The 24,695-nt window shown below is 38.6% G+C and overlaps 1 protein-coding gene, 2 long non-coding RNA genes and 1 pseudogene across 4 annotated transcripts; 1 reads left to right on the top strand and 3 right to left on the bottom strand.

Annotated features, from left to right (window-relative positions):
• Window positions 1-298: 298 nt before the first annotated feature.
• On the bottom strand, window positions 299-3,337 carry LOC103432820 (chlorophyll a-b binding protein CP29.3, chloroplastic-like; annotated as a pseudogene).
• Window positions 1,428-1,767, bottom strand: LOC139197590 (uncharacterized). Its single transcript, XR_011583093.1, has 2 exons — window positions 1,626-1,767; window positions 1,428-1,502 (listed from the first exon to the last, which is right to left on the bottom strand). It is a non-coding gene; the product is annotated as an uncharacterized lncRNA (long non-coding RNA).
• Window positions 3,338-5,849: 2,512 nt separating the features above from the next.
• On the top strand, window positions 5,850-9,348 carry LOC103432821 (high mobility group B protein 1-like). 2 transcript variants are annotated; one of them, XM_070825295.1, is made up of 9 exons: window positions 5,872-6,012; window positions 6,211-6,236; window positions 7,199-7,286; window positions 7,433-7,561; window positions 7,654-7,711; window positions 7,828-7,872; window positions 8,278-8,358; window positions 8,443-8,526; window positions 9,044-9,348. In XM_070825295.1, the coding sequence occupies exons 3-9, from the start codon at window positions 7,216-7,218 to the stop codon at window positions 9,086-9,088; spliced, it is 513 nt and encodes a 170-aa protein (XP_070681396.1). In that variant the 5' UTR covers window positions 5,872-6,012; window positions 6,211-6,236; window positions 7,199-7,215; the 3' UTR covers window positions 9,089-9,348. The 2 variants fall into 2 exon arrangements, with proteins under 2 accessions (XP_008369245.1, XP_070681396.1); XM_008371023.4 differs by lacking the exon at window positions 6,211-6,236 and having other exon boundaries at window positions 5,850-6,012.
• A 2,713-nt stretch (window positions 9,349-12,061) lies between these two features.
• LOC139197591 (uncharacterized) lies at window positions 12,062-21,150 on the bottom strand. Its single transcript, XR_011583094.1, has 2 exons — window positions 20,952-21,150; window positions 12,062-12,358 (listed from the first exon to the last, which is right to left on the bottom strand). It is a non-coding gene; the product is annotated as an uncharacterized lncRNA (long non-coding RNA).
• Window positions 21,151-24,695: the final 3,545 nt, after the last annotated feature.

Below are 24,695 nucleotides of genomic sequence, written 5' to 3' on the forward strand. Positions count from 1 at the left end.
GTTCACACATGTCAAACTTTTTTTTATTTGAACAAAATTCTAAACTAATCAAAATTACTGAAAGGGGAATTCAGATCTGAACATTGATACAAGGATCCAAGTTGGTTGCAACCTAATGTAAGACGTTTTCTTCGTTTTCCTTTTTTCTATTGATAAATTATTCACAAAGCTGCTCGTAAAGAATGACAATCCACTTATTTGTTTTTGTTTCATAGTTATACATTTTTAAACACATTTAACACATCAAAGCATAATGAGTTTACAAGTATACAAAATCATAGCACAATACACATAAATATAGCATTAAACATGTGAGCATATATAATATAAGTGTACTCTCAGTCTTGGTCTTGGGTTCTTGGCTAGAGAGGAAGAGAATGAATGAAATTAACTTGACTTTCTGTTGAAGTGGATTTATTTAATTATCTTATCTGTTAAATGTAAGCAGAAAACTGATAGGACCCTTTCCTGTGACAGCAGTTTGGATTCCAAAAAGGAGGAAGACGAGCATGCTTGATCTCAGCCAGTTGAAGCCTTTCAAACTCATCCGGCGGCGGCCAAACCCAACGGGTCAAAGAACTTGCCACCACCCGGGTACAGCCTCTTCTCCGGGTCAAGCTCGGCATTCCTCTGGAACTCAATGTAGTCAATCACCAACACCTCGATCCATATCAATGTGATGATGGAGAAGGGAAGTGGAAGATCTAGGTAGGACGATCCTTCGATCAACTCAACCTGAGTCAATTAAAAGAGATTAGTAACCAAGTTAACCGTTAAAGTTGAGTGTTATAGACATAAGAAGATAAATCTCTAGTTGTAGGGCAAACTTTTCTCATAATATGAGCCTTAATAGGAATTTGGATCCTCTCCAGTCTTTAGTGTCCGGAGCCCAAGGATCAGGAAATTCGAGTCCTTGGTTTGTGTAAATTGGAGTTCTTGGTTTGTGTGAGATAAGCCAACTGAATCCGTTAATAGAGATCGTCGGATTCAATTTAAGTGTTCCAAGTTGCCTAATCCTTAAACTCACAGTGAGATACAGAGTGGATTTGTGTCCGCTTAATAAGTTTAAGTAAATTATTGTGAGATGTACATAACAAAATTAGGATTTGGCATGGTGTAGCTATCATTTTCATCATCTCTATCATCACATTCATCGTCAATAAGGACCTTACCATAATAGTTAGGACCATCATGTTTTTTTGCATGGATTATAAGAATGCACGATTAGGGGTGGGCACGGTTGAGTCAGGCCCAAAATTGAAGGAACCGGATCAAATCCGTTGGTAAATAAAACGGGGCGGGTTTTGAATTTTTTAAAATGGGATCCGGACCTAACCTTACCCTTTTGAAACAGACCGGTTCCTATGGGTCCCCATGGGTCCAAATCTTCACTCGCACCTCAAGTCTGGTCTTCGTCATCCTCTTCATTCTACTCATTTGAAGATTTGCTTCTTCGAACAACATCGTTATCGGCGGTTCCATCAAAACAACCACTACACGATCTGCACTCTCAAGGCAAATTAGGGATTAGATTAGGGTTTTCACATAACTCTTTCATACAAACCCACAGATCCATTTTGCCTTCTCATCGGCTATGAATTCAAAGAATAAAAGAAAGGGAATACCTTAGGGTTTCTGAATCTAACCAATTTCAATCAATTCTCCTATGCTTTCCTCTTCCTTCTATGATGTACAAATTTAACAGCCAAACATCATTCAAATCACAAATTCCAAACAAGCGGGCAACCATTTAAGCCCAAAAACAATAAATTTAACAAACAAAAAAAAAACATGAAAAATCTCAAGACTTGCCGAAGAAACTTAGTAGCTTTGTCATGGGTGTAACTCAAAAACCTTCGGGAGGTCGAAAGTGCAAAGCTTTCCCCCAAAAAACCCTCGAAAGAGAGCAAAAGAGAGAGACCCATAAACGATGAAGGCTGCAACAACGATTAGTAAAGGTTGAAGGCACTGATTCATGAGAGGTTGGAGCTATACGGACATGGAAACCCCATCAGGTAGGGCAAAAAAGGAAAGATGGAGGAGAGGGAAAAAGAGGAGAGAGTGACTGATTTTGGAAACTGGACTCGGGAGGATAACTAGGGTAGAAACTAACTGTTGAGATTTGATGATAGGTTCTCATTCAATCTCGGCTGTTCATTATAATTAGAAACGAATCGGTCCAATGCCCCTTTTTCTAAGTATATGGAATCGGCCTATACCCGTCCTGATCTGCGGTTCCTCTATCTGTTTGTCCACCCCTAGGCATGAGGGGCAAAAAGTTGTGCCAAATATATATGTATACCCAGCTCCTTATATAATACTTACAAAATACGAGATACGGCCTATATGTCATAAATACAAATAAAAATATATATATATTTCCATGTCACCATAAAAAACAAGAAAAGAAAAAGCTTCAATGACCACATGCACATCTTCTGTGATTGACCCACTCTTAACTATACTGATATTTTTTCATTAACTATTTATTGCTTGGTGTTTACTAAAAAATGAAACCATACATTTTATATCGAATTTTATTTTCTTATAACAACATTTTGAATTACTAAAATCTAGACTTTATAGTTGATGGAAAAGTCAAGTAAATTACATTAGATTATTATGAACAGACATGATTGATGGATTTCAGGATTCAGATTCTTTTCGATTAATTAATTAAAACTTAATTTACCTTTCCGGAGTCTTGCCATGCAACACCAGTGAGTCCCTCAACAGCAAGAGCACCAAGCGCTCCCAGCATGGCCTACCTCCCGTGTATCAGCTCGCACTCCCTGAACCTCTGCAGCCCAAAAACCTCCGTGTACGGCTGAAGCGGCTTCGGATTCACCTCTGCAGTTTCGATCCTTGTCCCGATGATGTCGCCCGCCACATTCTTGGCAAGGTTCTGGTCGAGCCTGTCGTAATCAAACTGCAAGTACTCGGCGGGGTTCCCCAACCCAAAGGGGTCAAAGCCGCGGTCCCCGGGAAGCGACTCGTCAAGCCACTTTGGCAGCTCGGCAACCGAAACCATACGGGTCGTTCACCGTCGTCGAACTTTTTTTGCTTTTGCTTTGGTGGTGCAGGTGGTGGTGACTTCTTGTTGCCGAAGCTGAAGCCTCAAAAGCCGCCAAGACGGGTTTGGAAGCATCCGAAACTGGGCTCTGGGTTTCGGAGTTGGGGTCCAAAAAAATGGGAGGTAACGGCGGCTGTGGTGGCGGCCATTGTCTAAAAATGGAGGAGAATGGGGTGATGGGGGTGGGACTGTAAGTGGGTAGTTATATAAATGTAAAAGTAGTGGGAATTTTGTGAAGGATGTGTGTGAAATGTAAATGTCTAATTTTAGGCCTTACCTTTTGGCAAAGCCTTATCTCTTGGATATGTATGCATGTACTATGCAATGTATGTAGGTGTGCGATATGCCTTATTTACATAGCTAGTTAGAGTACGATCTCTTCATAGTAGCTCGAAAAGCGGACAAGATCTTTAGCGTAACTGTCATACTATCGCATAAAATTATCAATCTATTTACATTATAACACACAAATCTTTTTATTAATATTAACTTTAAATTAATAACATATTAATTATGTCATTCACGTATATTATAATTGACATAAATTAATAACGTCAAGGAATATTGTCACCATCATAATATATTTTCTCAGTATATGGGAGCAATGCGCTTCTTAAATCCATTGTTATTGTCTCTTTCTCAAATGGTTAAAATGAAGCCAAAGCCCATTTAAACAAAGGCCTTGAAAGTTGGAAACACCCATGTATGATCCCTCAACCCCATATTCCAAAGTCCATTGAGGTCCCAACCCGAGTTTAGGCCATGAAAGTCCCCAATGACGGATGCTAAAAACTTTCCAGGCATTCGTCTAATTTGAAGGGAAATAAAATATGTAAGGGATTGTAGTTGAAGGGATTAAAAATATTTAACGATGTATTGAGATTTTAAGCTTGATTCTTGTATTTTTTATTATTGTTGTATAAAAATAAAAGATAAAAGAGAAATTCTAAAAACCTATAACTCATGAATCATGATGGTAAAATAGAATATTTTATCTTATACATAATATAGAAGGAAAATTGTTCGTGAAACTTTGCATAAAGCCAAAGCCACTACAAGTTGGCTTTACCTAAAATCATATGTTCTAGTCATACCTAGGGATGGACAACGATTATGGCAGTCGGGTAACCGCGGTTATTTATGCATAACCGTTTATTCTCATACTCGCATAACCGTTTATTCTCATACTCGCATAACCGTTTATCCATTGGGTAATTGTCTAAATGGTTATACACATACCCATAACCGTTTATAAACAGTTAACCACATACCATAACCGTGTACTAATTTAACCATAACCATTTAGTACCCGTTTACCCATTTATCATTTTTTAACCTGTTTATCCTTTCTTTTTTACCATTTACTCATATTCACCCGTCTACGTGTTTTTTTAACAACTTGAAAATTAAAAAAGAAAAATTTGTCATAATTTTCTTTTTCTAACAATTAAACACCGTTATAGGTAAATTCATCATACATTTCTGCATTTTAATTTTTTAAATCCTTATACCATTCCAATAATTGAAATAATAGTTTACGGACAATATTTTTAACTGTTAACAATGAAGGTAATATAAAATTTGCTACGTATCTTGGATTATGAAAACTGTTAAAAGACAATATTTTTTGGTTATTTAACTCAGGATATAAAGTATTAACATAATATATATAATGAACCATGAAATTTAAAGTGGTTAATGAAAATTATATTATATTATTATATTAGCTACATAAATCATGCACTGTAGTCAATAGCATTGATCTAAGTTTTGTCCGATATGAAATATGGTTTGTGTTAATTTTACATATATAAAATAAATAGGTAAACGGTTACCCCGTTTATAAACGCAGTTAATACCCATAACCGCTCATTTAAATTTCACGGGTAAATAATTATACCCATAATCGTTTATTTATCTAAACGGTTACCGATAACAGTAACCGTGAATTTTAAATAGACGGATAACCGCGGTTACCTATAACCGATGGGTATTTGCCCATCCCTAGCCATACCTCAATCCTATTAGGCAAACGTAACATATTGACTGCCACCATATGATTACTGATGTGTACGACAGTCGACATACAAAGTGAACTGTTTAGCTCACTGTAAATGTGTATTAGAGTTTGTACTTACACGAGATGAATTGGTACCCTATTAAGGCCAATTTCATTGAATAGGTCGAATAATGAAAAATGCTAAAAAAAAATTCAAAAGTGAAACTCTTTATAAATTCTATATCACGTTATGTTTTTAACACAATATCATATGATGCTTATATAGAACTTAACATAACTGTAAGACAAGAATTTCCAAGTGACAAGAGCAGTTCAAAGAGTCTCAACACCTTGACTGTATTTTCCCTCTGTTTGGTAGATAAAACTTTGACTCTGCTTTTGCTGCCATCCAATCAAAACCCTTCAATTATCTTCTATGTATGTATACATGAAAGGGTTCATCTCTTGATCTTCTACCAAATCTTACCGATCAACAAATTTATCCTTCTGAAATTTGATCCAATGATTAAAACAGGAGATCATTTTTAAAAGTTATAATAATTTTAACCGTTTAATCAAATTTTAAAAATCTAAATTTGTTAATTAGTAGAATTTAGTAGAAATGATATGGAGATGATCCATTTTCTGTATACATGTAGCATGCCCAGAGGCCAACAAAATTTGAAAAAAAAGAAAAAAAAAGGGGTCAACTCATCAATGGTTCCAAAAAAGTTTACACGTGTCAGCTGCTAGACTTTCCACGGACATATCTTCTTGGCATACCTCTCCCTCTCTCGAGAAATTATGGACCTGATGACTTCCCACAAACATATCTCTACTTTTTTGGTTTTTGGTTTCTTAACTTAGCTTGCTTTACTCTCTCTCTCTCCTCTCTCCTCTCCTTTCCCCTGTTGCGTTTCCTTTTCTCCAAAACCAGGAGGTATGCGATTCTTCCATCTGTTTTTACTTTTCTCTCAGATCAATTTATAAATTTTATCACTTTTGTTCATATTTTTTCAGTATCCTGATCATTTGTTTGCATAATTCACTTTGCCTGTTGACAATTTTAACCATCTGGGTTGGTGATGGTTCTATTTTTTCTTCTACTTGTTTTATTTCTTTGATCTGGTATTGATAGTTCTGCTTGGCTGCTGAGAAAATAAGGTAGAAATTTTTACTCTTATGTCAGTAGTATAACTTGCTTAAAATTTCCTGGAAAGTTGAAACTGAATGGTTTGACTTATTTTTTATTTCTCTGCTCACAGATTTAGCAATGGTTTTATTAGGGTTTGGATTTAATGTAAATACAGCATGGTATAATAACTTTTGATAACTCGAAGAGCATCCTCAAAAGAAGAAGGAAGAGATTAATAACTTGATGAAAAGTCATAATTAAGGAAAAGATTAATAGTTTGATTAAGGGGAAAGTGTTTTTAGCACTTCAAAAATGTCATTTGCACTCCTTCCCTCTGTATTTTTCTGTACACTAGCTTGGAGTGCTTAATGACTTTTTACGTGGACAAATAGCAGCTCCCTGATTATTGGGAATATTTTTGCTCACCACCCTCATGTGATGGTGATGCTCATCACCCTATTTATCACCGTTGAATGAGTTTAAATTATGAGATCTGTGTAATGGATAGACACAAATCTCAAAATGTAAACCCATTCAACGGTGATAAATAGGGTAGTGAGCATTACCCCCACTTGAGAGTGGTGAGCAAAAATGCAACCCCCTGATTATTATAGATAATATTTTCTATGGGTAATATGCCCGTTATGCAGCCTGAATTTTCACCCTAGTATTAAATTAGGGCTTGAACTTCTTTTTGGCCAATTCGGGCTGCGTGCTTCATACAAGGGAAATGATTTTCACATATCCAATGGCCAAGAGAAGGGTGTGTATGGTGAGAAAATGGATTGTGAAAATCATTTCCCTTTTTAAAATAGGCCAATGTAGGGCCTACGACAACTTTTATGGATGTCATCTATTATTCCGTCCAAAATGTCAAGTGCACAGGTTTCATCCATTGTTACTGCAAAATCTGTATTCTTTGTTACTACAAAATCTGTTTTCTTTCGGTTGGACTTCACAGTGATGTTTTAATCGAATTGTATGTTTCCAGAAAGCTGTCTGTTGAGAATGAAGGCTTCCAAAGGCAAGGGACCTGTGAGGAAGGACAAGAAAGAAGTATTAAAGCCTGTCGAGGAGATGTAAATTTCTTTAATTGATATTAACTCTATATGAACGTCTTTCTTGGGTGAAACTGTAGGTTAATAATTAGTGAGGCAGTGTCAAATGTGAGTCTTAAATAGCTTTTCTTGAAACATAATATCATGTTTAATTTTCGTCAATTCAGAAAGGTGGGAAAACGAAAGGCTGCGATTGAGGCTGACAAGAGTCGCCGAAAACTTGCTAAGAACGCAAAATTGGGCAAGAAGGACCCCAATAAACCAAAGAGACCAGCGAGTGCTTTCTTTGTTTTTCTGTAAGTACTTTCTTTATGTGAGATGGCAAGGGAAACATCGTAGACTTTTTAATGAATCTTATGCTAAGTTATTGTTTAATCATTTAATGTAGAGAAGAGTTCAGGACGGTTTACAAGAAAGAGCATCCGAATGTGAAAGCTGTGTCAGCTGTAAGCATCTTACCATAGTTTATGTTTTATTTAGTAGAAAGTGTTGTTTTTTAAGTTTGGTAAGTATCTCATCTTCAATTGGATATTGATGAGATTACTGGATGCTTTGAATGAAGGTGGGGAAAGCTGGTGGAGAAAAGTGGAAATCTATGTCAACTGCGGTAAGTCTATACTCTATAGTATCTTCTGAAAGTAACAGTATTGGGATGTATGGAGGATGATATAAAGTGCTCTCAGTGGACGTAGCTATACACAAGGCAATTTGATGACTTTTGGAAATTTGTCATGTGACGTAGCCATTGCCATTCGGGTAAATGGCTTCATAGTTGTTGCCTGCCTGATGACTTTAAAGGACAGAAGACTCAAATGTGAATTTTCATCTTCGATTGTGTACCAAGTTGGGAATTTAGCACAATATTAAAATAGTTGGTGCGGAAGGATATATAAGTTCTTAGTTTCTGTAAGCTCAATTCTCTTTTAGTAGATTCAGTCCAGGTCACAATTGATTGGTCCATTGCATTTATTGTCTAATTTTTTATTTTTTTTTACTGGGCCGGGATTGGTAGGAGAAAGCTCCATATGAAGCTAAAGCAGCAAAAAGGAAAACGGAGTATGAAAAACTTATGAAAGCTTACAACAACAAAGAGGTATAAATGGACTTGCACTTTAATAGAAACAAACCCTTCATCCTTTCTACATGTTTAATTTCTGACTGTCACGTCTTCTATCAGGATGACGAGGAGGATGACGAGGAAGAAGTTGCTGAAAGGTCAAAACCCATTGCGAAGATTGTGGAAGAAGAAGAGAGTGCTGAGGTAATCTTCAAAACTATATATGAATCCTTGCGCAGGTGCGCTGTACTATTGCTTGCTTTGTCGAGTCTGATATTTCTCATGTCTTGCATGCATTCTGATCTTTCATCTGATGTTATCAAGATCTTATAATAGTGGAAAGTTCAAACGTATGAGCTGCGCTTGCTTATAAAAATGACTCGTAAAATCAACTGCAAGTTATGTTGTGAAAACATAGTTCATGTTGTTGTGAATCAGTTAGATACAGTTTTTACCTGAACAAAATGAATTGCTCCTACTTCTAATCGGGAGAAACATTGATTGCTCATGCGGTCCTACTATATACTCTACACTACTGTATTGCCAAAATTGGATTTCTGATGTTCATCCTATATTTCGCATTACAGTCCAATACCTGGCAAGTGGAGAACTTATAAATCAAATTTTCCCCAGTGCAATTTCTTCTTGTTCATACGACTAATTAGGATTACTTTTACGGGGGTTTCTCATCCAACTTAAAACTGGAATTTTCAAATTGCAGGAAGACGATGAAGAAGATGACGACGATGATGAAGATGAAGACTGATCTGGCATTCCATGTTGATCCATAATATCACCTCCCACGGGACGGGACTTGTGCTATGACACCTTTAACTTATGTTAAATATGCTTGTTTATTTGAGAGGGATGCATCAAGCATGCCGAGCCCTCGCATCTTCCAGGTAGCCTTGCTAGGTTACATCATCGTTGTATATATCGTGCTTACACCGTGTTCATTAGCCGTGCGTGATATGATATCTATGTTCTTCTATTTACTAAATTAGAGATGAATGGGTTGGTCTTTAATTTGGAAGGTGGATACGGTTATGAATCGTTCTACAAGTTATCTTCTGATTCCATATCCATCAGCAACTCTTCTCCAGCACACTTTCCTGAGTTGATTTGGTTTCAGTTTCCGAGTCATGCATGGAGTGTAGGGGGATGACAATTTTACCCAACAAACCCGACTCTTGCCGGGTCAAAGTCCGGGTAGGCTCGCGGGGAAATCGGGGATGTATGTTAAGTAGGGAAATTTTATTCCTTTTCAATTTGATCGATGTTGGAAACATCCGATTCTGTACGGGGTGGGATGGGGTTAGGGAGGGTAAAATCCAACCGTGTGTCCTACTGCCATCGTAGCATGGGAGAAACTCTTGTGTCCCACCGGAGTACGTGACCATCCGTACGCTCATGCACAACCAAGTGGATCCCCTCTATTGGTTCGTGAAAGTGGGTTCGTGGGGAGTCCCGCGTTGGGGTGTACGGATGACCTTATCTTCTGGAGGATGTCTCTAGCCGTGGGGAAATGAAGGATGACATGATATGGAAACATTTTCAAAGAGAAGGCCCAACCCAATTAGGCAAAAAGAAAATACTCCCAAATACAAATTGTTACCACCTAAAGAAAAATAAAACAAATCTATGGTCAGAATTTTCTCCTCCTCACTAAAAGGAGACAAGCAGGTGGATTCGTCACAACAATCTATAATTTCGAGACCGGGAAGTTCCATGGAGAGGCAAATCTATGGTAGTATTTTGGGATTAGGGTTTATATGAAATTATTAAAAAGCTAATGCTTTTTAGAACAAATGAAAGGGCAAACCACTTTCCAAGCAATTATCTTTGTCTACACTATGAGCTTTATTAGTCTGATCAAACAGATAGGATATGCTGTAAAGAAAATAGAGTAGACATCGTAGGAGAAATTAATCACAGAATTTTCATGATTTGACACGTGTCATGTCGGAAACATGTTGTGAGAAAGTGAGAAATGTGATGGTCACATGGTCGCAAGTAACAAAATGTAGCATGCTTTCCCTAGTGGACTACAAGTGCTTTCATCATGATTATTATTATATGATTACATTCCATGCATAATCCTCAACACTAATCAGTTTCAATGTCATTTCCCACCCCCAAACCCAACTTACTTGCTAGTTGCTTTACTTGGTAGGGGTCTTGTTTCAATTTTTGGACGTACACTTGTTCATGTCAAAACTTTATCGCAGTGATTAACGGGCGCACGTTTGTCAATCTAATAACTTTTTTTTCTTTTATTGTAGCAAATTTATAGGAGGGTTTTGCATTTTTTCACTAACCACTCATCATCAGGTCGGCCATGGATAATTAGGGGCCCTAGGGCAAAAACTAAATTAGGCCATTACCAATATAAAGTTTCCATAGCTTAACCGAACTTTTCATTCCCTTATGTGCGATGCCCCTAAAGTCTCTTCTCATGATAGCAATGCTGAAGTGGGATGGACTTTGCGGCCAAATTTACAAATTATATATATATATAATTTCCATAATATTCAAATGTGCTGCAGCAACCATCTCCAATCTGTCTTTTCTTTTTGTGTTCCCTCTCACCTTCACACCTGAATATGGTTATTTTTCGACAAAGCTGGTGCGCAATCATGCAATGGAAGAAAAAAAGAGCCTATTGGTAAAATTTTCACCATTATTGCTAGAATAAGTATGTGCTGAGGGGTTTTGTTTTGGGGTTGAGAAACAAACTCGTGGATACTGTATATGTTGATTTATGGCATAAAAATTAAAAAAAGAAGAAGAAAGTAGCACTAAAAAGCTTTAGAGCAATTAATCCAATTCACACTCTGCACACAATTTACTATGGTTTGAGTGAAAAAAAATGGCATCAGAACGAGAAAAGGAAAGAAAGAACAGAGCTGGACGATAAGGCTTGGGAAGCTTTTAAGGAAAAAAAATTGAATATTACAATTTTTTAACGCAAAATTTGAAAAGAAAAAAAAAACAGAAGAAAAAAAATCACAACCAGTACTCCACAAGAACTTGAACCCAAAACCACTCGACACAACCATCACATTGTGATCTAGTGGTTGAGGACGAATTTTAGGCCCGTCTTTCATACAACATGTCTTGGATTCGATTCCTAGCATTAGTGGGTCGCACGATGGTGATTAGAAGGAGGTTGAAATGTCTCTTTGAGCTTTACAACTTGAAAAAGTGGACTGTAGTGACAAAACTACCAACAAGTCTCCTTTTTAAAGAACAAAAAAAAACCACTTGACACAAATTACTAACCCTTTACCACTACATTAATAGTAACAATCCTTGTTTTCTTAATGTGTATTTGTAAGAACTCTAAGATAAATTTTTTAGGCCACTCTATCGATTTGGGGCTCATGGCTATCACACTCCGTGGCCTACTCCTGGGCTCGGCTCTGCTCATCATCATGATGACAAGTTGAATCAAATGATTGTAAGATGGAATGTGATATTCATACACCTTATTTTATTTCTTACACATCTTTCTAATTTTCTGCCTTCAAATCTGATGAATTGAAAAATATCAATGGACATAAATTATCAAAGGGTGTGTGAGAAGTAAAATAAGATGTGTGGATAGCACACCCTTTATAAGATAAAAACGTATATACGTCGCAACACATTATTTAATGACTTTTTTTCGACTGCAGTCGTGACTTGTCCCTTCTTCTATTTACTTGTTTGGCGAACGAACGATCTCTAACAATTTGAATTGTTGCTAACACCATCAACTAAATATGTTTATATTTTTCAAATGTTAGTAACAAATTTTTAGCTCAAGAACCAAATATTTTCGCGATTGTAGTTCAAATATATTGCAAGTAAACAAAAGTGGAATGCCGACAGTAGATATATCATAATGAATCTATGCTAGCAGCAAGTCCTAGACTCCTAGTAGTATATAGTAGGCAGCTTTGTCCCCCATTTTTCAAGCAACAACCAAGATGGCAAGCATCTCGAATAAACCCTAACCCTAATCCTGTTCCATTTTGCTGTTTCAACCTTTTTCCTGCAAGTGAAAAAAGATTATAGAAATATTATAATCTTAATTACGAGATAAAATTAGTGGATTATAAAATGATTGGGGGTGGTGTAGAAAGTCTTAAATGCTGCAGTAGTGAACCAAATGACAAGGAATGAAGGGACAGGGCTTTGAATTATGAGTGGGGGGTTTAGGACTAATAGTAATACCACTTGATTAGAGACAAAGCAACCAAACCCTAAAGATTTAAAGGGAATTTGGCAGACAATGTAAATCAAGTTGATCAGTAATTAATATTTTAATGAGGTTTTTGGTAAGATTTTCTAAAGATCCAGTATCTCCAATGAGATTTTTTTTTGTCAAAATCTCCAATGATAATTGACTCCAATGGAATTGGTAACCATGAACATTGTTGAATTATTTAATTTAAAGGTTTGTGCAATTTTGTACTGGTCCAAATAATTTTTCCTTTTTGTGGCTAGTTATCCCCATTCACTCTCTCTGTACAATGGGATGTCCCTCGAAAGGAGGGTTTGGTGCTCTGTGAATTCCGAGTGAGTCGAGGAACCTGCGCCGCCTCTCACCGGCGAGGCGTGTTTTCCTGGGGATTATTCCTATCTCCCTGCTGAGTCGTGGAGATCGAAAGTTCGGGTTTTGACGAGAGGAGATCGAGGGTTCTGGGTGTGGGAGAAGTGGGTGTATCTGGCTTCGAATTCGGGGGCGGTGTTTACGGTGCGGGAGGGCGGGGTTTTCTAGATAACCCCCCGACTCAATACTTCGGGAGGACGCTGGTCTGGACGCTGTGATAGACTAGGCATATCTGTGGGGTGATCCCTGAAGTGGGTTGCGATGAATACGGTTGCTGCAGTCATGGATTCGGGGTAGATATGTGAAATCTCTGTGAATCGGATCTAAGGGATCTTTGAGTGGGCGTGCTTGGGGACTCTGGCAGCTAACATGGCGAGGGACTGCGATAGAAGGGAGCTAGAAGATCTGGGCTCCCGTTTTGGATCTAAACTGAAATTATCTGAAAATGAGAGAAAAGGGATCAACATTGAAAGGAAAGATGTGGAAGGAGCACTACTAGGATTTCAGTATACTTTGATTGCTGAAGTTCTTACAACAAATGAGGTGAATGGCGAGGCGTTTGTTGATTATTTCATGTCTTTATGGCGGGGTAGGGAAGGAGTCTCTATTCGAGATATTGGGGAGCGACGTTTCCTAGCACGGTTTGCGGGGCAACGAGATCTGAGTAGAGTAGTGGATGCGGATCAACCTTGGACCTTCAAGAATGACCTAGTATTAGTGGCGGATAGAACGGAATCTGGGCTTAATAGATGGGCTCCGCTATCTATGGGAACTTTCTGGGTTCAGATCCACAATGTCCCCCCGCTCAGTATGACTATGGCGGTTGCTGAATCCATTGGGGGTCTGATGGGTATAGTCCGAAGGATTGATATTGCGGGTAGCCGCGACTGTATTGGGCGATTTCTCCAGGTTAAAATCAACTTCAATGTTCGCGAACCCCTGATGCGAGGAACTTATGTGAATTTCCCCGATGAGGGGAAGGTTTGGATTGATTTTAAATATGAAGCGCTACCGAGATACTGTCTAATCTGTGGAATGTTAGGACATGCCACGAGAGTCTGCAAAAGTACGATGTGTGAATCAGGGCAACAAGATGCGGACTCGGGGAACCTGGATGAAGAGTATGCTTTTCGTGGGTTGGATGCGGTGACTGACCTCCGGGGAAAACTACTGGGGCTGGGTCCACGAAGTAGGGGCTCCGTCGGATCCAATGGGGGAGACAGAAGCTCTAGAAGGTGGAAGGAAGTCCGAAGTGAAGAACATGAGGGAATGTGGAAGTCAGGGCGGTCCTCCACGGCTTCCGGAACGGGTTTTCGTACACCTTCAGGTGGGGGGAGATCTCGGAATGAGGAGGGCAGCCAGGATAATGAAGACGAGGAAGTGATTGATACGGCTATCTCGCCGAGTAAACCCCGATGGTCGTCGAATAAACCGGAGCAGAGGAACCCATCCTTGGCAATCAAAATCCAGCGACAACGAAGTGAGGAGGAAGAGGCGAGAAAGGCCAGGGAAAGGGCTTTCGATGAGGGTCTAATTGGCCCAGGAGGTGTAGTTGCTGATGGAGTTGAGCACGTCGTACTTAAGGAACTACGTGAAAAGGAGGATGGGGAAAAGGTAGCGGCTAATCTACTGGAGTGCACCAAAGGTTTTGATTTGAATGTTGTGATGCACACCATAATGAAGTGGAACAGGATCGGCCTACCAGAATGAACAAACCGTTCAAGCAGGTGACTGACCAATTCGGACGGGAAGGCACTAATACTGCGAGCAGAGATCCTTTTGAGTTGGAACCAATTATCAAGGCGGCGACAAAAGAGCAAAGAAGGAAAAAACGCTTGTATACCGAGGTGGAGCATTCAGGTCTAGTGGAACAGCTCGAACCAGAGAGCACCCGTCCAAGGAAGTGTTCATTTTCTGAGGCGAAGGAGACCAGCCTTGAGGGGTCTCCCAAATCCCCATGAAGCTACTTGCTTGGAACTGTCAGGGTATCGAGGGTGACCTGACGATGGACAACCTGTTGGAAATGAACAGGATTCACACCCCCGACATAGTGATCTTGCTGGAGACTAAAAATAAAAGCAATCGCTATAGTTTTTTGAAAAAAAAAGTTGAATTTGGAGTTTATGCACGCTGTGGAGCCTAGAGGGATTGAAGGAGGATTATGTGTAATGTGGAGAGATGTTTCCCAGGTGGTGTGGATAAAATCTAGGGAATTCATGATTGAGGCGGAAATCTGGGACGATTGCAAGCAATGTGCCTGGCACCTAGTTGCTATCTATGCTAGTACGGATGAGAAAAAACGGAGGGACCAATGGATGTCCCTAAGTCAACGGATTAGTAGAGCTGGAGAAAGATGTCTTTTAATTGGAGATTTCAACGACATCTTGAGCAATGATGAAAAAGAGGGAGGCAAGTACAGATCGGTGGCTAGCCTGCGGGACTTCCGGGAATTTGTGGCGCGCAACGACCTTATGGATTTGGGCTACGAGGGCTACCCATTTACGTGGAGGAATAACAGGGACTCAGGACCAATCCAACAGCGCCTTGACCGAGGTCTGGTTAGCATGGGATGGCAGCACATATACCCTGACACCAAAATCCGACATATGGTGCTTGAGGGGTCTGATCACGCGATGCTTGGACTAACTACGGAGAAAGCTAGGATATGGAAAGGGAAAAGATTTATGTATGAGGAAAGATGGAGTAAGCAACCTGAGTGCCAGGATTTGGTGGGGGAGGAATGGCAAGTCAACTACAATGGCTCCCATGGATACCGTCTAAGTGAAAAACTCAAATCCCTTGGAAAGAGTTTGAAAGTTTGGTACAAAGGAAGGGCTCGAAACTCTAAACAGGCCATTGACCGTTTGAAAGGTGAGATTCGGTCTGCTTACATGTCAAACAACTTCGCCACCACCGAGGTTCAATTAAAAGAAAAGGAGTTAAGAGAAGCACACAAGGAAGAAGAGAGTTATTGGAGGTCTAAATCCAGAGTGCAGTGGCTGAAAGAAGGGGACAAAAAACACAAAGTTTTTTCATGCCCAAACGATGAAAAGACGACGATACAACCAGATTCGAGGAGTGGAAGATGCTGACGGGATTTGAAGGGAAGGTCAGAACGAGGTGGCTTCGATTGCGGTGGGGTACTTCTCCACTCTCTTCCAAGCAGGCCCGCCATGCCAGTTGGAAAACATCGTGGACTGTATGGAGCCTAGGGTGACTTTGGAGGATAACCAAATGTTGACCGGACCGATTACGGATAGGGAGATTCAGGAGGCGGCTTTCCAGATTCCTGCGTTTAGGGCTCCGGGGCCGGATGGTTTCCCCGGCAGTTTCTACCATGATCACTGGGAGGTGGTGGGGCGGGACGTGGTTAACATGATAAAGGCTTTCTGGCACTCGGGTAAACTACTTCGAAACCTAAACCATACTAACCTGGTTCTTATTCCTAAAGTGGCATGCCCAAAGAATATGAAGCAATTTCGTCCTATTGCTCTGTGTAATGTTAGCTACAAGATTCTGGCTAAGGTACTAACGAATTGGCTGAAGAGAGTAATGCCGAATGTCATATGTGATAATCAATCGGCTTTCGTGGCGGGGAAGCAGATACAAGACAACATCCTTGTTGTGCATGAAATTCTTCACTCCCTTATGCATCAATCGAAGGCGGATACTATGGGGATGGCAATAAAATTAGATATGGCTAAAGCCTATGACCGGGTGGAATGGGATTTCCTCCTGGCCATGATGAGCAAACTGGGCTTTGACCAGAGGTTTTGCGACCGCATCAAGGAATGCATTTCCACAGTGTCTCTCAGCATACTACTAAATGGCAACCCAACTGGCTACATCAAGCCACAGAGGGGGTTACGACAAGGCGATCCCTTATCCCCATATTTGTTTCTCCTCTGTACTGAGGGTTTTTTGGCCCTAATTCGGAAAGGTTTGGAGCATGGAACTCTGCATGGAATTAGAGTCTCTCCCACGGGGAAGCCAATCTCGCACCTTTTCTTTGCTGATGACTCGGTCATATTCTGTAATGCCTCGGCTGAGGATGCTCGTGGGGTTGGTGACATCCTGAGGACTTATGCGTCCGGATCCGGCCAAGAAATAAATTTGACCAAGAGCTCTATCATGTTTAGCCCTAAGACTAAGAAACGGGTTAAAAAGGAAATTGTCCATATCCTGAACATCCAATGCAGGGATGGCTTTGGGAAATACCTGGGACTGCAGGCCGACTTTGGGCTGTCTAAAAAAGCTGTGTTTGAGGAGATTCGTGAACGAATTGAATCTCGCATGGCTGGATGGGCGGAACAATTTCTTTCTCAGGCAGGCAAGGAAATTCTTATCAAGGCAGTGGCAATGGCAATGCCCAACTATGCCATGAGCTGCTTCAAGCTCCCTATTGGGGTGTGTAAAGATATTGAGAAAGCTGTTAGAAACTACTGGTGGCGGGGGAACGGGTGCAGGAAAGGGATCCACTGGGTTGCCTGGGAAAAACTTCGATCGCAGAAACGCAATGGAGGACTAGGCTTTAAAGACTTCCAGTGTTTTAACCTTGCCCTTCTAGCCAAGATTGGATGGAGGATCACTCTGCAACCTGACTCACTCCTTGTTAATGTCCTGAGAGAAAAGTATTTTCCTGGGAAAACTTTCGGGGAAGCCAGCGGAGGAAGAGGAACATCATGGGGATGGAAAGGCATTTTTGAAGCTCGGAAGGTACTTGCCAATGGTATTCGATGGCGGGTGGGTAATGGAACTTGTATCAATATCAGGAAAGATTCGTGGTTCCCAAAACCTTCCACTTTCAAGGCTCGGGTGAATGAGGGACTGCAAGCAAGTATGGTGAGTGACCTCATTGATCCTGAAACCCGTGAGTGGAAAACTGACATTGTTAAAGGGGGTTTTTTGAAAGAGGATGTGTCCTCGATTCTTAGTATACCTCTTAGCAGATACGGCATGAGCGATCGCCTAGTCTAGCATTATTCTAAGAATGGGGAGTATACCGTTCGAACTGGATACGGGATAGCCTTGGGACTCATGGAAAATGGCGACCTGGGAAAGAAGGGAAGGGGAATGCCAAGCTCTGCCCCAAGCCTCACTCATGTTTGGAACAAAATATGGAAATTGGAGGTTCCAAATAAAATGAAGTTTTTCATTTGGAAATGCTGCAATAACGCTTTGGCTGTTCGACGGAATCTGAAACGAAGAAATATGAGAGTTGACAATATTTGCGAGGGGTGTATGCAGCCTGACGAGACGGATAACCATCTATTTTTTCGATGCGAAATCAGTCATATTTTTTGGTTTTGCTCTCCTCTACAACTCAATTCCTTCGAACTGGAAGGAACCGACTTCCTTGCTTCCTGGGGGTCTTTTTGCGGCAGAGTTAAGGGGAAAGAAAACGAAATGGAGCTGATGCAAGAATTTGTGTTTGGGCTTTGGCGTCTCTGGAAAAACAGGAATGATTTAATTTTCAAAGGAGTGTCCCATAAACCCCTTGATATTCTCGGGCTCTGGACGAGGAATCTGGGCGAGTTCAGGGCGGCGGGATTTCAAAGAACAACAAGCGCTCAACCTACTGATAGACTGTCGTCCCTTGTTCCGGCGAGAAGATCCGGACTGTGGACAAAGCCGGCCTTCGGCACTATCAAGGTAAATACTGATACTGCTTGGCGCAAGGAGACTTTATATGCAGGTGTAGGATGGGTTGCTCGAGATTTTGCTGGCTTGCTGTAGGCGGCGGAGGGCTCGGGAGGGAGACTATGCCGTAGTGTTGCAGCAGCTGAGATGTTAGCAATCCGCACTGCTTTGGAATTCTGTGTTCGTTGTGGTTTCAATTCAATGGCCATCGAATCAGATGCTAAAAGCATAATCCAAATGCTTCGGAATGAGACTACTCCTGACTTTAGTTTGGAATGTATTTTTGGTGACATCGTGACTCTAGCTCGTGGACTGGAGTCGGTAACTTACGAGTTTGTTTCTCGGGAAAGTAACCGTGCGGCGCACTCGGTGGCCAAGTATGTTTTCCAAGAAGGAAAGGATTTTGTCTGGGACCATATTGGGCCTGATTTTCTGTTTAATATTCTGGCTCAGGATGTAAACCTATCTATTCGTTTATAAAATTTCTGCCTTTGGTTTAAAAAAAAAAAAAAAAATTTCCTTTTCCCTAACTAAGTATACTGCGTAAAATTGTATTATACAATTTTGATAAAAAAAAAATGTGTATACCCCATTACCCCAAAGTTGGAGAGATTTTTCATCTGTCCGGGCTACGGGCACATACATCATATGTCATTATACAAGTGGATGGATACTTGAAAAAAAAAAGAACTTCCTTCCACTTGTATAATAACATAGAGAGTAATGCTAGAGAATACTAAATTTGCAGACAAAATTTGTAAACTAAATGACTTGAAAATTGTTTATTAGATTATTACTTAAGCGTCCATAAATATGCTCATTTTCCATTGCTGACACATCATTTAATTTGTAAATTTTGTCTAGAAATTTAGTTACTCTAGCATTGCTCTAATACATATAACATATTATTTCGTATTTTGGGCACACTAAAAAATCTCTCCCAAGTTAATGTTCCAATTATTTTATTTTATTATTCATTTTTTTTTTCAACAAAACTTTTTGTAAATTGTAATTATTCTCCTCCATTTGGCAAATGAAAAGGACAGAAAAAGAATCCTACTGTGTAACTCGCATAATTCCATTCCCTTTTTTTCCACTCCTAGCTAGGTAGCCAAGACAAGTTATAGTAGCTAAGATATATATAAACTTGTGCTCGATCCAGGTGTGGGAGAGAGGGATACCAACCAACCAATCAGTCAAATAGATATATATATATATATATATATATAGAGCTTAAGGGGAGGAATCCCTATTTTTTGAAAAAAATGGGGATTAGGTGTGGGGCTCACTTTATATCTAATTTTAACGATCCGAACCGTCTATTTTGTTAGTCTCAATTCATAGATCATCCTTGCAAAATATTAGCTAAATTGGAAATGTTTAAGACATCTAATTGGGTTCAAGGAAATGAACGAATACTTTGTTATATAAGAAAATATGAAATTCGATATTGATAATTAAATAGGCAAATGGTTTCGGATTGAATTGAATTTTTGCAAGGATGATCTATGAATCGAGACTAACAAAATAGACGGTTCGGATCGTTGAAATTTGATGTGAAGTGAGCCCCACACCTAATCCCCATTTTTTTCAAAAAATGGGGATCCCTCCCCTTAAGCTCTATGTCTATATATATATATATATATATATATAATATGGGGTTCGAATTCTGTATTTTTAGTTACTTACTCAATCCAAATTTAAATAGAAAATTAGGATCTTTTATTTTGGCTTTTACCATAATTTAGTTAAAGGTATAAACAACTATCCAAATGAACATTTTTAAAAATTGGGAGTTGGAAATCTTGTGGAAATTGAAGTGCATGCTGTCAGTTAAGATTAATCACTTGATATTGGTTTCCCAAGTAGGGTGGCTTTGTGCAATTTGGTGGAGGGAATGAGGAGTTGGGAATTTATCTTTTCTTGATTTGGTGTTTGTTAATGCTGGGAATTTAATGAATTTGTAGTTGCAATGCTTGATTTCTTTTGGATACAGTTGCAGAGCTTGAAAGTTGCTCGAATAATGGTGATCTTTTGAAAAAGTTGCTGATGGCATTTGATAGCAATTGTGTTATTTTTATTATCCAACATTGACAATGCACTAAAAGTTTTATTATTATTATACTATGTTGTTTATACTAGTCAATCCTGCATTGTTCGTAAAGCTAATTTAGTCTAAAATAATTAATCGTAATGAATGGGGAAAAGATTCTATATCCAATACAAAAATACGTACTACTTACTAGATCAAAGAAGGCACAAAGAAAACTATTTTGGATGGAATCGAAGGTGAAAGACCAAGGTTTGAATGTAACTAAGTTTGTGAAACAAGCCACAAACAAACTAGCTAGTTGTGAATCAATTGGAAGCTACAAGCCAAGAACGAACTCACAGAGAGAGAGAGAGAGGTGACAAATGCCATGGGAGTGCATGTGAACCTTGTTCCGGAAGTACGTGAATATCGCCAGTGCGCTTTCTCAAATCCCAGTCTCTTCCGTCTCTCTCTGATGAATGCGTCTTTGTATGAGTCAGTGCTTGTCACTATAAAGACTGAAACCCCACACGTGCATTTCTGACAGACACACCCATTCGTATCAAGTCAGACTGATGATCTGATCAAGTTATTTGCAGAGACGTTGAAAAGTGTACACACTCACATGACAGAGCGATCTTGTATTCCCAATACGATCTCTATTGATTTTTTTATGAGGATCCTGAAAATTCCTGAATCTTGTTTGTTTATTGTAAATCATACAATCAGTTTTTATCAAGTTATATTTTTATTTAATTTAAAATGATTTTTGATAGTATAATATATGATAAACAAATATGATTCACGCATTCTCAAGATTCGGCATGCGAATTCCTTATATTCAACGCAGTCGCCCCACACGTGTGGCCGCAGGCCTAGTGTCTAGTGGCTGACCACCCTATAACCCTAGTTTGACTTTGAGCTCACTTGTCACTCTCCCCCGTGCGAGTTTATCCTCCCACCACGTTTGAGGATCTCCGGAATATGTCAGGAATTAATTTATTTGAATCGTTTATCGTATATTGTGTAATAAGATTTTTTAAATATTATTTATATTTAATTTTATATAAAAAATACAAATTAATTTCTGATCGAAAAAATAACGAATGGATAAAATAAATTGACCTTAAAGATCCTCACAAAGAGAATCTAAATAGGATAATGTTCCACCTCCGCCCCTTCCCTACTTAAAGGGGTAAGCTTTGGAACCGGACACTTTCATCTTCTTGTGTTATTAATCACTTTCATCTTTTTGGGACCATCGGCTCTATTTTGATTCGGGAACAAAAATTTATGTTTCTGCCTCATGCATGCCAAAATTGTATGAAGAGATAAATTAGTCTATCATCAATGGGCGGTAAAATACCTTTTATAAACCAACATTTTTCTAGATGATACATACTATGGAACTATATATGCAACGAGCTATATACCTGTAGGCTCATCGGTCATTTTTAATTTACTTTTATTTATGTTTTGAGTCGAACAATCATATTACGTTGTTAATTGCACTTGCTAACACAAAACCGCATTTGACAAAGGGAACTTCACAACATCAATTGTACCAACAATAACTACGGCGTGTATTGATGACATAGCGACTGCATATATGTCCTCATTTTCTTTAAATGCGAGTAACTTGCAACTTTGAAGTTGAATACTTTAGTTTTAACATAACATAGAGAGGACAACTACCTATATATGAGACTCAACAACCATACATATTTCCTATATTACGAAATACATACAAATTAATAATGCATTCGGAATTAGCAAGGTTTTAACTTTTTAGCGTGCATCACTAGGGTTCAAAGTTTTATTCTTTCTCATCAAAAAGTATTCTTAACAAGAAAAAATTCTATCGTTTTAAGGTTCTATCGTTTCTCGTAAAAAAGTTCTACACTATTTCCAACTTGCGGAGGCATTTGCTCCTAAAGTTGAGCAAATTAAGATTCGTAATCATATTGGGAAATTGACGAGTGAAGCTAGCTTACTTTTCTTTTGAATGTTTGTGAAGTATTTGTCACAATTGGACAATTATTGGAGTTCATCAATCTTGCATTATTGGTTTGGTATTGCTTGACTAACCACAAAAAAATCCGATTTGTTTCCTCCGCTACCTGACACACACCGAATTAGTGGATGAGAATTCACCAAGGATTGCATAGCACGAATGGTTTTTTCCTCCAATTTATACTTGCTCGTATAAATTCAAATGAGTAATGTGAGGTAGATCAAAGAGTAATGCTAGGGAGATTAAAATTGCAAACTAAATGATGTGTCACCAATAGAAATGAACATGTCTATCAACGCTTAAGTAATAATCCAATCATCAACTTTCATATCCTTTAGTCTCCAAAATTTAGTCTTCAAATTGAGTATCCCTAGCATTACTCGTAGATTAAATGTGTAAACTAAATTTACAAACTAAATATTGTGTCACTAACAAAAAATAAATATGTTAATCAACACTTAAGTAATAATTCAATTATCAACTTCTTTTGACAAAAAAAAAAAAAATCAACTTCCATGTTTTTTTGTTTACAAAATTTATCTATAAATTTAATCTTCTTAGCATGATCCCGTCCAAATTATGACCATAGAAATACTAGTCCACCCTCACTATCCATGTCCATGATTGAACACTCTTGATTGTTAGTGAAATGCTATACATATGAATATCATTTTCAATCTGAAAATGGTGTCTTAGGATAAAAGGTAGATAAAAACCTTTTTCAATTAGAAGAAGAGAAATGCTAACGAAACTCTTTCAAAAGAGGGACTGTTTATAGACTTTCTGCAACTTCATTCTTTTTTATGCAATATTTTATAATATTTGTATGAAAATTGACTTTAAATTGGAAAGTAGTTGAGAGTCCATAAAAAGTCTCATCATAAAACTGTCACCTTAGCATTTCTCTAAGAAGAAAGAAACACTTACACATATAAAAGCTTGTAATTATCGTTTCATGTGTTCAAGGAAAAAAAAAAAGGTTCATTGGAATTATGATCTTTAGCTTTTTAATTAAACGAAATCAATTCTTTGGTCCCCTGTACAGATGAATAAATGGATCCAAGATTTGATAAGATCTCGTGGTCCTTTTGTGACTTTAAAGCTGGTACAGTACATTTACATATATAGATTAACGTCAGGGAAATCTCATTTTTGTTATACAGTTTTAATAAACGAACTCAAAAGACAAGTAATGCATAAAACTAAAATCCAAAATAATAAATTGATTAATTAACATAATATGTATACATCACTCGTCAACTTATGAAACATCAATGTAGTACGAAAATATGATCTGTCTAGCCTTTTCCATATATCTATTATCTATATATGATCTTTTCCATATATCTATTATCTATATATGATCTTGATGTTTGGGATTGTGGTTTCGCAGAGCTGATAGAAAAGAAAAGAAAACGAAAGAAAATTCAGGACCTCAAGTTCAAAATCCACAATCATCACGTTATATATCGCGCAACTAAACCAGTTGTTAAACTAAACATACCAGGATTCTTCTTAACCATGATATATACGATGCGTCAAAAAATTCCCAATGTCCCACATGACTTCATGAGCTCCTCGTAGGTCACGAAATAGACCTCCGATTCCTATGTTTTTCATGTTTAAATCCCTTTTCTTTCTTTTTTTGTCAAAATGTTTAAATCCCTTTCACTACATAAACATTGCCCAACTCGCTACCGTTTTCTCTTTCAATGTTCAACATTTTTATCGTTTACATCACGCATAAAAGTATCTTTTTCTTACCAGACACTTTGTATACAATTTTGTAACGTAATGCCAGTTTGTTGTTTTGTGTAGGGGTGGATTTCGTATGATTACTCTACCAAAATCCTCACACTAATTACCATATCAAACTTTTAGTTTGGCAAAATCTATTACTATTACCGTGCCAAACTTTCGGTATGAGTATCCACCGCAGTATGGTATTGGTAGTGGTAATTGCCACTTGTTTGGTATGTCAAATAGTTTGGTTATCATGGTATAATAATAGTAATTGCCACTTTTTTGGCCTAAAATCATTTTTTTCCCAACCGAATTCCAGGGCAACCCCTCTCCCTTTCTTCCACCGT

Source organism: Malus domestica, chromosome 07, assembly GCF_042453785.1.
Source record: "Malus domestica chromosome 07, GDT2T_hap1".
Classification (NCBI taxonomy): domain Eukaryota; kingdom Viridiplantae; phylum Streptophyta; class Magnoliopsida; order Rosales; family Rosaceae; genus Malus; species Malus domestica.